General features: G+C 40.3%; 1 protein-coding gene across 1 annotated transcript in view; it reads left to right on the top strand.

Moving 5' to 3' along the window:
• The first annotated feature begins 3004 nt into the window (after positions 1-3004).
• The window catches only part of sgpl1 (sphingosine-1-phosphate lyase 1), a 60504-nt gene continuing 48701 nt past the window's right edge, over positions 3005-14807 (top strand). The window contains exon 1 of the mRNA XM_041269474.1: positions 3005-3223. Coding sequence (XP_041125408.1) covers positions 3212-3223 — 12 coding nt within the window. The 5' untranslated portion in view covers positions 3005-3211. The remainder of the gene's footprint in view (positions 3224-14807) is intronic.

Consider the following 14807-nt stretch of genomic DNA (forward strand, 5'->3'; position numbering starts at 1 on the left):
AAAAAGAAAAAAAATTAACATGGTCTTCAAGCCAATAACACCGTGTAGCAATTTTTTTTTTTTTTTTGTTCCTGGGTAGTAAATGTTATTTCCTGATTGCTTATGCCTTAAAAGTGTAGGAAATGGCTATTATTCTTCACAAACTTTGCTTTTGTGACCAGGACAGTGATATTTAAAAATATCACTATTTCCAATGGGAAAACGGGCAAATGTGAAATGTGAAACATATTAATCCAAATTAACATGTATTTATACTAAAGTAATACAAAAATGACTACAAAAGATTTAGAAGTGAGTAGTTTTTCGAGATTTACAATTATACTGTATTTTTCTCAAAAATGTAGTACTAGAGGCGCAAAACAATTACATCCCTAAAGTAGACAAATCAAAATGTAAAACTAAATTGCCAAAAATGACTTAATAGATCAATTAAAAAAAAAATTTTAAAAAGGCACTTTACAGAGTGTTAAAAAGGGACCAAAAACAAAGTACACAGAAAGAGTACACAGAACTGCAAATGCAAGTCAAAAAGGAAGTTAGAAAGGCCAAGAGAGAAATAGAAATGAACATTGCTAAGGGGGCTAAAACCAATTCCAAAATGTTTTTCCAATATTACAACAGCAAGAGAACATTAAAAGAGGAGGTTAAATGTCTAAGAGATACAAATGACAAAATCATAGATGAAGAAAAAAAAAATTGCAAATATAATGATTACTTTTCACAAGTTTTTACAAAGGAGGATATTGACAACATGCCCTACATGTGATTCAGTTCCTATCCAATTTTAAATAACTTTAGCAAAACCGAGGCAGAAGTGTTAAAGGGACTAGGAGCTCTTAAAATAAACAAATCCCCTGGGCCGGATGAGATCCTCCCAATAGCACTCAAAGAAATGAAAAGTTATTTACAAACCACTAACCAAGATCATGCAACAGTCTCTTGAATTGCAAACGTAATTCCGATCCACAAAAAGGGAAACAAAACTGAACCAGGTAACTACAAACCAATAAGCTTGACTTCTGTTATATGTAAACTTATGGAAACTATAATAAGATCCAAAATGGAAAATTATCTATATGGTAACAGTATCCTGGGGGACAGTCAACATTGTTTTAGGAAAGGAAGATCATGTCTAACTAACCTGCTTGATTTTTTTGAGGATGCAACATCAAAAATGGATAATTGGAAAGCATATGACATGGTTTATTTAGATTTCCAGAAAGCTTTTGACAAAGTCCCACATAAAAGATTAATTCTCAACCTGAACACAGTAAGGATTCAAGGAAACACATGTGCATGGATTAGGGAGTGGTTAACATGTAGAAAACAGAAAGTACTGATCCTCAGAATGGAGTGTGGTAACCAATGGAGTACCACAGGGATCAATATAAAGTCCTCTGCTATTCCTAATCTAAATTAATGATTTAGATTCTCGTATAGTAAACAAACTTGTTAAATTCACAGACAACACAAAAATAGGAGGAATGGCAAACACTGTTGCAGCAGCAAAGGTCATTCAAAATGATCTAGACAAGATTCAGAACTGGGCAGACACATGGTAAATGACATTTAATAGAGAAAAGTGTAAGGTACTGCACGCAGGAAATAAAAATGTACATTATAAATATCATATGGGAGATACTGAAATTGGAGAAGGAATCTATGAAAAAGACCTAGGAGTTTTTGTTGACTCAGAAATGTCTTCGTCTAGACAATGTGGGGAAGCTGTAAAAAAGGGCAACAAGATGCTCGGATACATTGTGAAAAGTGTTGAATTTAAATCAAGGGAAGTAATGTTAAAACTGTACAACGCATTAATAAGACCTCATCTTCAATATTGTGTTCAGTTCTGGTCACCTCGTTACAAAAAGGATATTGTTGCTCAAGAAAGAGTGCAAAGAAGAGCGACCAGAATTATTCTGGGTTTAAAAAGCATGTCATATGCAAACAGGCTAAAATAATTTAATCTATTCAGTCTTGAACAAAGAAGACTACGCGGTGACCTAATTCAAGCATTCAAAATTCTAAAAGGTATTGACAATGTCGACCCAAGGGACTTTTTCGACCTGAAAAAAGAAACAAGGACCGGGGGTCACAAATGGAGATTAGACAAAGGGGCATTCAGAACAGAAAATAGGAGGCACTTTTTTACACAGAGAATCGTGAGGGTCTGGAATCAACTCCCCAGTAATGTTATTGAAGCTGAAACCCTGGGATCCTTCAGGAAGCTGCTTGATGAGATTCTGGGATCAATAAGCTACTAACAACCAAACGAGCAAGATGGGCCGATGGCCTCCTCTCGTTTTTAAAATTTCTTATGTTCTTATGTTCTTAAGCTAAGGTTCATGACTCCACCATCAGAAAGACCCTGGGCAAAAATGGGATTCATAGCAGAGTAGCAAGGCGGAAACCACTGCTACTGAGAAGTGGGGAAGTTTAATCTCGTCGAGCCCTTCGTGATGTAATATCACAATGTTGCAAAGCATAGTTAAGCATGCTAACAAAATGGCAAAACATGCACAAGCATAATGAATGTGAAGTTTTGTATCCCATTGGATGCAGCTACCACAAGCAAACACCAGATGGCGGTGTAGTTTTGTTCCAGTAAAGTTGTTTTCCCTTTCTTACACTTTGAGATCAAGATAGCTCATTGGGAGATAGGCTAGGTGACATTAAAGTTTTGTTTTTATTTTTGTAGTAAATGTCACAGTGCATTATGTTCAAATGATATGATATATGTATATATTATACATGTCTGCCAGCATTAATTTTAACATTGTATTCTATACAAATAGTTTCAACAAAAAAATATATGGTAGCTTTACCTATTGAAAATACATTAGTCATAAATTTATAAAAACTTCTCTAAAAAAAAAAAGTTTCATTAAATACAGATACATTACTAAAGAAGCATCCCACAGCCTTTTGCCACACTCAAGATGGCCGATACAAGGACACATTCACTACTTCCAGGGCAGTCACGTGACTTGCCTTCCGGCCTGTGTTGTACTGTGTAACTTAATAGGGGTGGGTAGTTAATAATTGGCATGCGAAATCAGAAACAGAAAAGGTGAGGCAACTGTAACTTCCTGAGTCAAGACTAACAGGAGGATAAGAAGGAGCTTGGGAGAAGAAGGCAATCGGTCACTTAGAGAGACACAGAAGAAGGACTAGACGAGAGAAGAGGTAGACAGGTCAAACAGTAAGAAGCATGGATTATAGGGTGAGTGCTGCAGCGATTGTGTTTCATGTGAGAATCTGACTTCCTAGTTGCACAGTCAACACAGACACCTTTATCACCAAACTCTCTTGTGAAAACGCGTCGTCTTTGCATAAGATACCTCGTTTTTAATGCAAGTTTTACACAGTCTGTAATGTTGCTTTAATTTTCTCTCCTAATGTATTTTGTTTAATCAGACGGTACTAGTGACACACTCACTACGTGGCTGTTAAATGTATATAATTTAGCTTAGGTAATAGTTGTTGCATTTAATCGATGAATCCTGTGCAGGGTTAACATAACTATAAAATCAGCTTATTCATTAAAGTATTAAGGCTCTGAGGGTTTGCAATACCAGTACAAATCCAGGCTGTATAACCGCGTCATTGTTTATACAACCGGGAACCTAAAAAACGTTACTTTTATCCATCACCCTTAATTAAAAATACAAACACGTTTCAATCTTCATTTTAAAGCATGTTTATGGTATCAACACATACTAAGCTGTATTAGTTTATCCTAGGCTACAGCGTCAGTTTGCCATGTAAAGTTGCACAGTGTGCACACCGATGACCACTCTAGTCTACGCGTTATTAATATTAACAACGATCTACCTACCACCTGTACCTCCCCGTACTTGACCACGTGTTTATCATTATTTACTACACTTTACCTTACTTTACTGTGGTGTGTACTTTTAGAAACCTGAAAAGAATGCACATCAAGTTATGGTTGGGATGGAGAATAATTAGAGCAGCACTGATTTAAAAACACTTTCTCAGAGCTCAACAACTGATTCCATGGACAGACCAGTCAGACCATTTAAATAACAGTGTACACATAATACATTACAGCAATTTTTAAGTTACATTAAAACCCACCAAGATAAGAAAGCCATTTTATAAAAGTACTTTTTTAGTCGACTTGAAAACTGTAATGATCCCAGCTTCCCTGACAGATGGCAGAGCATTCCATAATTTAGGAGCTCTACAAGAAAAAGCCCTCCCTCTCGTGTTGCTTTTGTTGACCCTAGGAATAACCAGCATCCCCACATCCTGGATCTCAGAGCGCGATTTGGAAGATACAGGGTTGGTAACTGCTGCAAATAACTACATGCTATCCATTCAGGGCCTTGTAAGTTAACAGCAAAATCTTAAAATCAATTCTATACTGTACAAGGAAGCCAGTGTAAAGAGGCCAAAACAGGGGTAATATGTTCACCTTTCCTGGTTTTAGTCAGAATTCTAGCAGCACTATTCTGAACAAGCTGCAAGTGGGATACCACACTATTTGGGACATCAGAAAAAAAATTGCATTACAATAATCAATTCTAGATGAAACAAAGGCATGCATTAGTCTCTTGGCATCAGATATGGAAATAATTGGTCTAAATTTGGCTATATTTCTCAAATGGTAAAAAGATATTTTAGTAACTTACCCAATATGAGTCTCAAATGAGAGATCGGGATCAAAGATGACCCTCAGACTCTTAATTTGTAGTTTCAAGTTTTGATGAGAGACTGTAAGGGTCGAGCTCATGTAACCCCACATTTTCTTTTAGTTGTTCTGTTAGCTCACTAGCATAACCTCTGTTTTATCTGAATTCAGCATTAGAAATTTCTGTGACATCCAGTGCTGAATATCTGTAAGGCAAGTAGCTAATGTCACCAGATGGTAGAATATATAATGAAAACAGCAAGGGATCTAGAATGGAGCCCTGTTCAACACCACAGACAACTTCCGATAATGCTGATTTTACCTCCCCAATAGAGATGAACTGAAACCTATCAGAAAGAGAAGATTTGAACCAGGATAGAACATAAGAACATAAGAAAGTTTACAAACGAGAGGAGGCCATTAGGCCCATCTTGCTCGTTTGGTTGTTAGTAGCTTATTGATCCCAAAATCTCATCAAGCAGCTTCTTGAAGGATCCCAGGGTGTCAGCTTCAACAACATTACTGGGGAGTTGATTCCAGACCCTCACAATTCTCTGTGTAAAAAAGTGTCTCCTATTTTCTGTTCTGAATGCCCCTTTTTCTAAACTCCATTTGTGACCCCTGGTCCTTGTTTCTTTTTTCAGGCTGAAAAAGTCCCTTGGGTCGACACTGTCAATACCTTTTAGAATTTTGAATGCTTGAATTAGGTCGCCACGTAGTCTTCTTTGTTCAAGACTGAACAGATTCAATTCTTTTAGCCTGTCTGCATATGACATGCCTTTTAAGCCCGGAATAATTCTGGTCGCTCTTCTTTGCACTCTTTCTAGAGCAGCAATATCTTTTTTATAGCGAGGTGACCAGAACTGCACACAATATTCAAGATGAGGTCTTACTAGTGCATTGTACAGTTTTAACATTACTTCCCTTGATTTAAATTCAACACTTTTCACAATGTATCCGAGCATCTTGTTAGCCTTTTTTTATAGCTTCCCCACATTGTCTAGATGAAGACATTTCTGAGTCAACAAAAACTCCTAGGTCTTTTTCATAGATTCCTTCTCCAATTTCAATATCTCCCATATGATATTTATAATGTACATTTTTATTTCCTGCGTGCAGTACCTTACACTTTTCTCTATTAAATGTCATTTGCCATGTGTCTGCCCAGTTCTGAATCTTGTCTAGATCATTTTGAATGACCTTTGCTGCTGCAACAGTGTTTGCCACTCCTCCTACTTTTGTGTCGTCTGCAAATTTAACAAGTTTGCTTACTATACCAGAATCTAAATCATTAATGTAGATTATGAATAACAGAGGACCTAATAATGATCCCTGTGGCACACCACTGGTTACCACACTCCATTCTGAGGTTTTTCCTCTAATCAGTACTTTCTGTTTTCTACATGTTAACCACTCCCTAATCCATGTACATGTGTTTCCTTGAATCCCAACTGCGTTCAGTTTGAGAATTAATCTTTTGTGCGGGACTTTGTCAAAAGCTTTCTGGAAATCTAAATAAACCATGTCATATGCTTTGCAATTATCCATTATGGATGTTGCATCCTCAAAAAAATCAAGCAAGTTAGTTAGGCACGATCTCCCTTTCCTAAAACCATGTTGACTGTCTCCCAGTACCCTGTTACCATATAGGTAATTTTCCATTTTGGATCTTATTATAGTTTCCATAAGTTTGCATATTAATAGAAGTCAGGCTTACTGGTCTGTAGTTACCTGGTTCAGTTTTGTTTCCCTTTTTGTGGATCGGTATTACGTTTGCAATTTTCCCGTCTGTCGGTACCACCCCTGTGTCAAGAGACTGCTGCATGATCTTGGTTAGCGGTTTGTAAATTACTTCTTTCATTTATTTGAGTACTACTGGGAGGATCTCATCCGGCCCAGGGGATTTGTTTATTTTAAGAGCTCCTAGTCCCTTTAACACTTCTGCCTCAGTTATGCTAAAGTTATTTAAAACTGGACAGGAACTGGATGACATGTGGGGCATGTTGTCAGTATCTTCCTTTGTAAAAACTTGTGAAAAGTAATCATTTAACATATTTGCTATTTTTTTTTCTTCCTCTACGATTTTGCCATTTGTATCTCTTAAACATTTAATCTCCTCTTTGAATGTTCTCTTGCTGTTGTAATATTGGAAAAACATTTCGGAATTGGTTGGAATTGATAGGACAAGACCAGACAGCTCTACTGTGCTTTCAAGATGATTCAGTAGGGTAGAATGGTCTACAGTATCAAGGTAGCACAGATCAAAAAGAATTAATACTGGTGGAAAGCCTGAGCTTATCAACAGACAAGGGCCTTCTCGGTGCTATGTGCAGCACAAAAAACAGACTGAAATTTCTCAAATATACTATTAAGAGTTCAGATTTTTTTAAATTGAATTGCAACAACTCTCTTGAACCTTATCTAAGTGTAGGAGGTTGGAGATTGGCCTATAGTTATTGAGCACTTTAGGGTCCAGATTGTGTTTAAGCATAGGCTTTACAACAGTGACCTTGAGTGCTGAGGGAACTGTACCGGAGGAAAGTGAACCATTTATAATTTTTTAAAATGTGGGTATGAATAACACCAAGAACATCTTTTAATTAAGGCTGGGGCGATGCCTAATTTTTCACTATTCATATATCGTTCTCTAAAAAAGCTGATGCATTGATTCATCGATATTGTGAAAGGGTAATAAAAAAACTAAAACAAAACAAAACCACAGTAAAACATGTGGAGCTGTAGATTACTGTGTAACATTGCAAGTAATACTTTAAAAACTATTATGCATATTACATTTAGTACATCAGTTTATACTGTTTATCAGTTTAAACTGTGCAGGACATTTGAATAAAACGCAAAACAATAACAGCAGTGTGTTTCTAAAACGCAGATGTAAGACATTACCCTTTTTCATCCCTATCCAGTAATTTAGTTTTTTACAAAGTAATTTTATGAAATGGAACGTGTAAAAATGGTTCCACTGCTCCATGCATCCGCTTTAAAAAACAAAATCTGCAGGGGTCCCAGCAGAACTGGGTTTTAGCTGTCACTTAGAACAGAGGGCAAACCAGCAAACGCTGTTGTTTACGTGAGGATCATCTAAAACATGACAATTTCAATGGAAAACCCTTTGTGGTTTTAGTTGGATAATTGGCCAAAAAATGTTAAGCATTGTCAGCCAAAATTGAAACAAAAGCTGTTTACAGCCTATGGATTTCTTGAAATATGTACTATTGTAAGGTTTGTTCATTTTGGGATAATGTTGTACCCCAAACAAACTCACTGAATGAGGAATTTGGGGTACTCGATGTGTCCACTTCATAAACCTCTACTCATCAACCTGAATATTGAATTCAACCATGTCGACTTGACGCTCATAAGTTTGCAGTTTTCCCATGGTTGTTTTGATTTACAGTGTTTATTAATAGGCTTTACTATACCGATCTGCTCTTCTCAATGTTTATGCTTACCATGCCTTCACTGTTCTTTAATACGTTTGTTACATTTACCTTTTACTGGTAAATGTTAGAGCGCAAGGAGAGCTGCAGTGTTCTAGCATTTCTGCAGAGCTGGACACTATTATAGTCTAGATTCCTCATATTGTACACTGCGTGGAACTGTACCCCTGGGGTACTCAAGTATCCAATTGTCTGCACAAAGGATACAAATATTAGAAGTAAAGTTACTGTGAGCTTGAATTTATTTTCTAACGTAAGGAATTCAGCTCTTAAGCTGATAATGGAGAGACATTCATATCATACGTTCAAGAAATCTATTTAAGAAATGGTATGACAGTTTCAAGAATGAGACACCTTTTCTGTTGTCCTTTATTGATGATGAGGTCTAAATAAATAGCACCATACATAATCTGCATGTAAGGGGCTGTCAAATTAAGTCACACAAAGAATGTCTTGGAGGAGTTGGTCGCTTTTTGATAAACTACGATGTTTTTATTTAGCTTGAAATATTCACATGCCTTCCTTCAAAAGTACTATAGCTACCAGATAAGTAATTTTTGTCACAGGTCATAACTTTTGGTTGAGAAAAGGGATTGTACTGTTGGCATGTTTCCTTTCCAGCGCACAGAGTACAGAAGGCAATGGAGTGTCAGCAAGCTCCAGTTATTTTTCTCATGTGTTTTAAACATTTCTTTGGCCTATCAAGTTCCTTTCTGGTACAGTGTGGTTAGCAATATCGGCGTATGTTATGGGTGATCGTTTGAATGGCAAATGGTACAGAAAGACAGCGCCACACAATTAAATTAAAATACAATTCATTGTTCAATGTTGGAATTCTGAGGTTTCTTTACCTGTTTCCTGTCCCCTTCCAATCCTTTACCAGAAGATGCATCCTGTTTTCAAAAAGTGCGCGCGTCAACTAATTAGAAACGGGATATTTTATTTTTTTTATTTTTTTTTAAAGGGATACACATCGAAAAAAAAAAACATACTAAAAAAGGAAAATCGGCTTACATAATTTTTTCCTTCCATTTAGAATGTGCTTTGCCTGGCCAGGCTTACGGCTGTTCAAATAAAAAAACAGCAGGTAGAACATTTGAACATTATGTGGTACTCGCCACAAGGTACCAAACGCTATTTGCATGCTGCATTATAAGCACTATTTTGTAACCAAACACCTTCAAAATCGCACACCAAATTAAGTTGCCTTCACCTGTGTTAAATTATAGTGATTCACATGATTTCAGGATAAATTCAGCAGTTCCTGTAGGATCCCTGTGCTGGATAGTGCATTTCAAAGCAAAGACCAACCATGAGCACCAAGGAGCTTTCAAAATAACTCCGGGACAAAGTTGTTGAAAGGCACAGATCAGGGGACAGGTATAAAAAAAAAAAAAAAAAAAAAAAAAATCAAAGGCCTTGAATATCCGTTGGAGTATGGTAAAGATGAGTATTAAGAAGTGGAAGGTGTATGGCACCATCAAGACTTTGCCTAGATCAGGTTGTACCTCCGAACTCGATGACCGAGCAAGAAGGAGACTGATCAGAGAGGCTTCCAAGAGACCAATGGCAAATTTGCAAGAGCTACTGGCGTTTATGGCCAAGACTGGTCAAAGTGTGCATGTGACAACAATATCCCAAGCACTCCACAAATCTGGCCTGTATGGTAGGGTGGCAAAAAGGAAGCCATTACTTAAGAAAGCCCATCTTGAATCCCGTTTTGAAGTATGCAAAAAACTCAGGAGATTCTGTAGCCATGTGGCAAAAAGTTTTCTGGTGTGACGAAACTAAAATGGAACTTTTTGGCCTAAATGCAAGGCATTATGTTTGGCGCAAACCCAACAGCACATCACCCAAAGAACACCATCCCTACTGTGAAGCATGGTGGTGGCAGCATCATGTTATGGGGATGTTTCTCATCAGCAGGGACTGGGGCACTTGTCGGGATAGAAGGGAAAATGAATGGAGCAAAGTACAGAGAAGTCCTTGAGGAATACCCGTTACCCTCTGCAAGAAAGCTGAAACTGCGACGGAAATTCACCTTTAAGCATGACAACGACCCACAGCTACACTGGAGTGGCTTTTCAACAAAAAGGTAAATGTCCAGTCAGAGACCCGACCTAAATCCAATCAAAAATTTGTGGCATGACTTGAAGATTGCTGTCCATCAATGCTCACCAAGGAACCTGACAGAGCTTGAACAGTTTTGTAAAGAAGAATGGCCAAATATTTCTCAATGATAACTTTTTTCCTTAACAGTGTGGAGTATGGTGTGTAGATAAGTGATAAAAAGTCCTCATTTAAATGCATGAAACTCTGAGTTACTGACACAACAATATATGAGCGACCCCAGGCGAAGCTGGACTGTTGGCAACCCCAGGTGAAACAGAGGACACAGCCACCCCCGGGCGAAGTGGGACCTGCAGGCAGCCCCAGGCTGAGCGAGGCAGGCATCCATGGGCGACGGTGGCAGCAGACCCTCAGGAGGTAACGATGGGAGGGAACCTCCTGGCCATTAAGGCGGCAGCAGGAGCTCCACTTTTCCCTGTGATGGAGCCACGACTATCAGTGGTGCTAGGGGTAGCCGCCTTCGCAACCTCTGTGGCCAGGTGGTTTTCACCCGTATTGACCTCGGCAACCTATGCAGGGGCTGTTGAGAACCTCCTGGTCCCTCCAATGATGAAGGAAGAGACAGCTCCTGCTCCTCTCCCTCAATTGGTAGTGATGGGAGCAGGTACAGCAACCCATTCGGCTCTGGTGGTTTAGACAGGTGTGATGACCGTCTCCCTCTGATGATGGAAGTGGGTATAGCAACCCGTCCACATGCAGTGGAGGTTCGGCATCCCTGAATGATATAACTGTGGCACCTCTAGGCGATGGAATTCCGGCATCCCCGTTCATGCAGTTTCTGATATCCACAGGTGGTGCAACTTTACCCACCGGGCCATCTCCCTCAGCTGGGACTTAAACTAACCCATTGTCTTCCTTCACAGGTGGGGACTGCCGAATATCTCCTCCTTCTGGTCTCCTGGCTTTGAAGACCAGAATTACTGGCAGTGGCGATCGGGACAGTAAGCAGTCTTCACCTTTTTGCTGAGACAGGCACGGCAGGCAGTCTTCACCTGCTGGTGGTGACAGCCACGGCAGGCAGCTTTCCCTCATGGCTAGAGACAGCTGGGCTTCACTGGAGACTGCAGAGGTTCCTTCTTCAGCACTGGATGCTTGGGCTTTCCTCGCCTGGGTATCACATGCTTGAGCTTCCCCTTTCTGGGTACTTGTTGCACTGGCTCCTCCCCTGTGGACATTGGACACACAGGCATCTTCCCTCTAGGCTCTGAACACACAGACACTTTCCCTCTGAGCCCGGGACACGTCAGCTGTTTCTTAGGGTGTGGTGACTCGGGCTTCCCTTTCTTGGACATGGGACACTTGGGCTTCTCTCTCATGGGTTCTGGAGTAAGCACAGCACCGCCCAATGAAACTGGAAATGGTGGAGCCCCTTCCATGTCTGCAGCCAGGTAATCAAGCACCATGGCTGTAATGTCCTGGAAGAAAACTTGCTTCCTTCTGCTCTGACAATGTTCCCCAACTCTGAGGATTGGTTTTTCCAGCAGGACAATGCTCCATGCCACACAGCCAGGTCAATCAAGGTGTGGATGGAGGACCACCAGATCAAGACCCTGTCATGGCCAACCCAATCTCCAGACCTGAACCCCATTGCAAACCTCTGGAACGTGATCAAGAGGAAGATGGATGGTCACAAGCCATCAAACAAAGCCGAGCTGCTTGAACTTTTGTGCCAGGAGTGGCATAAAGTCACCCAACATCAATGTGAAAGACTGGTGGAGAGCATGCCAAGATGCATGAAAGCTGTGCTTGAAAATCAGGGTTATTCCACCAAATATTGATTTCTGAACTCTTCCTAAGTTAAAACATTAGTATTGTGTTGTTTAAAAATGAATCTGAATATTTTATATATATATTCTTATTTTCTTTGCATTATTCGAGGTCTGACAACACTGCATCTTTTTTGTTATTTTGACCAGTTGTCATTTTCTGCAAATAAATGTTCTAAATGACAATATTTTGAATTTGGGAGAAATGTCAGTAATTTATAGAATAAAACAAAAATGTTCATTTTACCCAAACACATACCTATAAATAGTGAAACCAGAGAAACTGAGAATTTTGCAGTGGTCTCTTAATCTTTTCCAGAGCTCTGTGTGTGTGTGTGTGTGTGTGTATATATATATAATATTTTTTATTTATTTTTTTTTTTTTTTTTAATGCATTTTAATTTCAGGCTATAAGGCAACATTTGTGAACATTTTGAAAGGGGGTGTAGACTTTCTATAGGCATATTATTTGCAAGGTAATATGTGTAAATGTAACAAATTGACCACAGCATAAATTTGATTGGCTCATGACCACCATGTTTTTTTTTTATGTAGTGACTTGCTTTGAACAAACTTAGTAGAAACCTTGCCAAGGCTATGTATGCAAAATTTTGCTTCAGTCCGCATTTCAGTTTCAGAGAAGACGTTTGAATGTTTGATAAATCCTACATGGCCATCGAACTATGTGACAGATCAAATTCTCTTGAACAAATCTAAATCTAGCACATCAGGGCAGTCTGTGGACCAAGTTCTTTTAGTCATTTAGCGGTTTCGGAGAACAAGATAATCCAATGTTGCTACCACACTGTGACATTGGCAAAGGGCCCCACCCCTGGGCTATTTATTTGTGTTGTATGTTACGTGTAGTGTGTTAATGTTGGTGTATAGTCATTGGTATATGGGAATTGGTTTTTGGAACAAGAGTTCTTTTAAAATGTATATTTGTATTTAGGCACGAGGATTGCACAGCACTTCACATGTAGGTAAAATGTAATAATTTGCCAGCATGGGGAATTGCACGTTATTCATTCACGTGCAGTTGTACCGAGTCTCCAACTGAATGATTGATTAGCAATCGAGTCTCTGTACAGTTGCATAAAAGCAGCATGTTGTCACTCACTCTGGGTTGTGTGTTCGGTGAGTGGAGAACGGGATTGGAGACGGAGGTTATAATAATAATAGTTAAAATATCAGCTCACCATGTTTGTCTGTGTAGTCTGTTTTGTTTGTCTCTTGTTTTGGCGAAAGTGCCGTGTCCTTTGTTTTTGTTTGTTACAACCTTTTTTTTTTTATTTACTGTTCTGTTCATTCATTAAATAATGAGCGAAACCAATCGCTGAGCTCCACCCAACTCCACCTCTCTGTTCTTTATTTCCTGGTTCCTGTTTCTGGTCTGAGTCACCCACTATAGCCGGCTTTGTGACACATGGTGTCAGACCGGGATTACCAGCGCCTCCTCTACGCAGATCAACTACTTGGCTGCCAATATGGGACTGCCCCAGCAGGTTGCATTCCAAGTGGGAGGAGCCACGCCTACCTGCATCCTCATTGGGCTGAAGGGAGACTACTTGCAGCTCCCATCTCCACCAGCAGAGGAAGAATGCCTGCTGGTTTCGCCGCCAGAGCCAGAGGGAGAGAAGCCATCTTCAGTGCCAGAGAGAGAGGAGCCGTTGCTGCCATTTCCAGCGCCAGAGGGAAAGGTCCCACCGCTGTCTCTAGAGCAGGAGGGAGAGCCGCACCAGTCCCCTGCAAGTGAGGGAGAGCCTCCGTCGCCAGGAGACTATACGCCTCCGCCACCTCCACCACCAGGAGCTGCCTCTGCCTCTGGGTCCCTGCTGGGTCCCCGTCCAACAACAGAGGGTGAAGGCCTGCTGGGTCCCCGTCCAACAACAGAGGGTGAAGGCCTGCTGGGTCCCTGTCCGCCAGCAGAGGGTGAAGGCCTGCTGGGTCCCCGTCCACCAGCAGAGGGTGAAGGCCTGCTGGGTCCCCGTCCGCCAGCAGAGGGTGAAGGCCTGCTGGGTCCCCGTCCGCCAGCAGAGGGTGAAGGCCTGCTGGGTCCCTGTCCGCCAGCAGAGGGTGAAGGCCTGCTGGGTCCCCGTCCGCCAGCAGAGGGTGAAGGCCTGCTGGTATCACTTCGCCCACCATCATGAGGAGAGCAGCTGGAGCTGCCTCTGCCTCCATCACCATCAGGCCCTATCTGCATTCTCTAAGGAGGAGTTATCCCGTTTTACATTTGACCTTAAGGAGAGGTCAGAGTTCCCGGGTAATGACATTTTTTGATACAGCATATATTGGTTCCTGTATGTGTTCCATAGTAACTATAACCCTATCAGCATTCTCTATTGAGTTATTATACAGTTTTACTTTTGACCATGGCCCTGTCTGCACTCTACAAGGAGTTATTAGCCAGTTTTGTAAGTTGATAATGTCATCCAATGTGGCCGGCATATTTTTTATTGTAGCAACTTCCCTTGAACAACGTTTAAAGACAACCACACTAGGATCATGTTTACCAATTTTTGGTTCAATCGGACTAGTGCTTTCAGAGACACAGGTTTTTGTATGCCATTTTTGTATGTTGATCATGCCATCTAACATGGCCGCCATGTTTTTTACTGTAACAACTTCCATTGAACAAGCATAAAAACCAACCGTCCTTAGATCATATATAGCAGTTTTCTTTTCAATCGAATTAGCCGTTTCCAAGATGATGTTTTGTTTTTTGATGATTTTACTTTTTTACTGTATTTTTAATGATGTTCTGCAACGTGGCCGCCATACCATTCAGCGCCTGTC

Source organism: Polyodon spathula, chromosome 13, assembly GCF_017654505.1.
Source record: "Polyodon spathula isolate WHYD16114869_AA chromosome 13, ASM1765450v1, whole genome shotgun sequence".
Classification (NCBI taxonomy): domain Eukaryota; kingdom Metazoa; phylum Chordata; class Actinopteri; order Acipenseriformes; family Polyodontidae; genus Polyodon; species Polyodon spathula.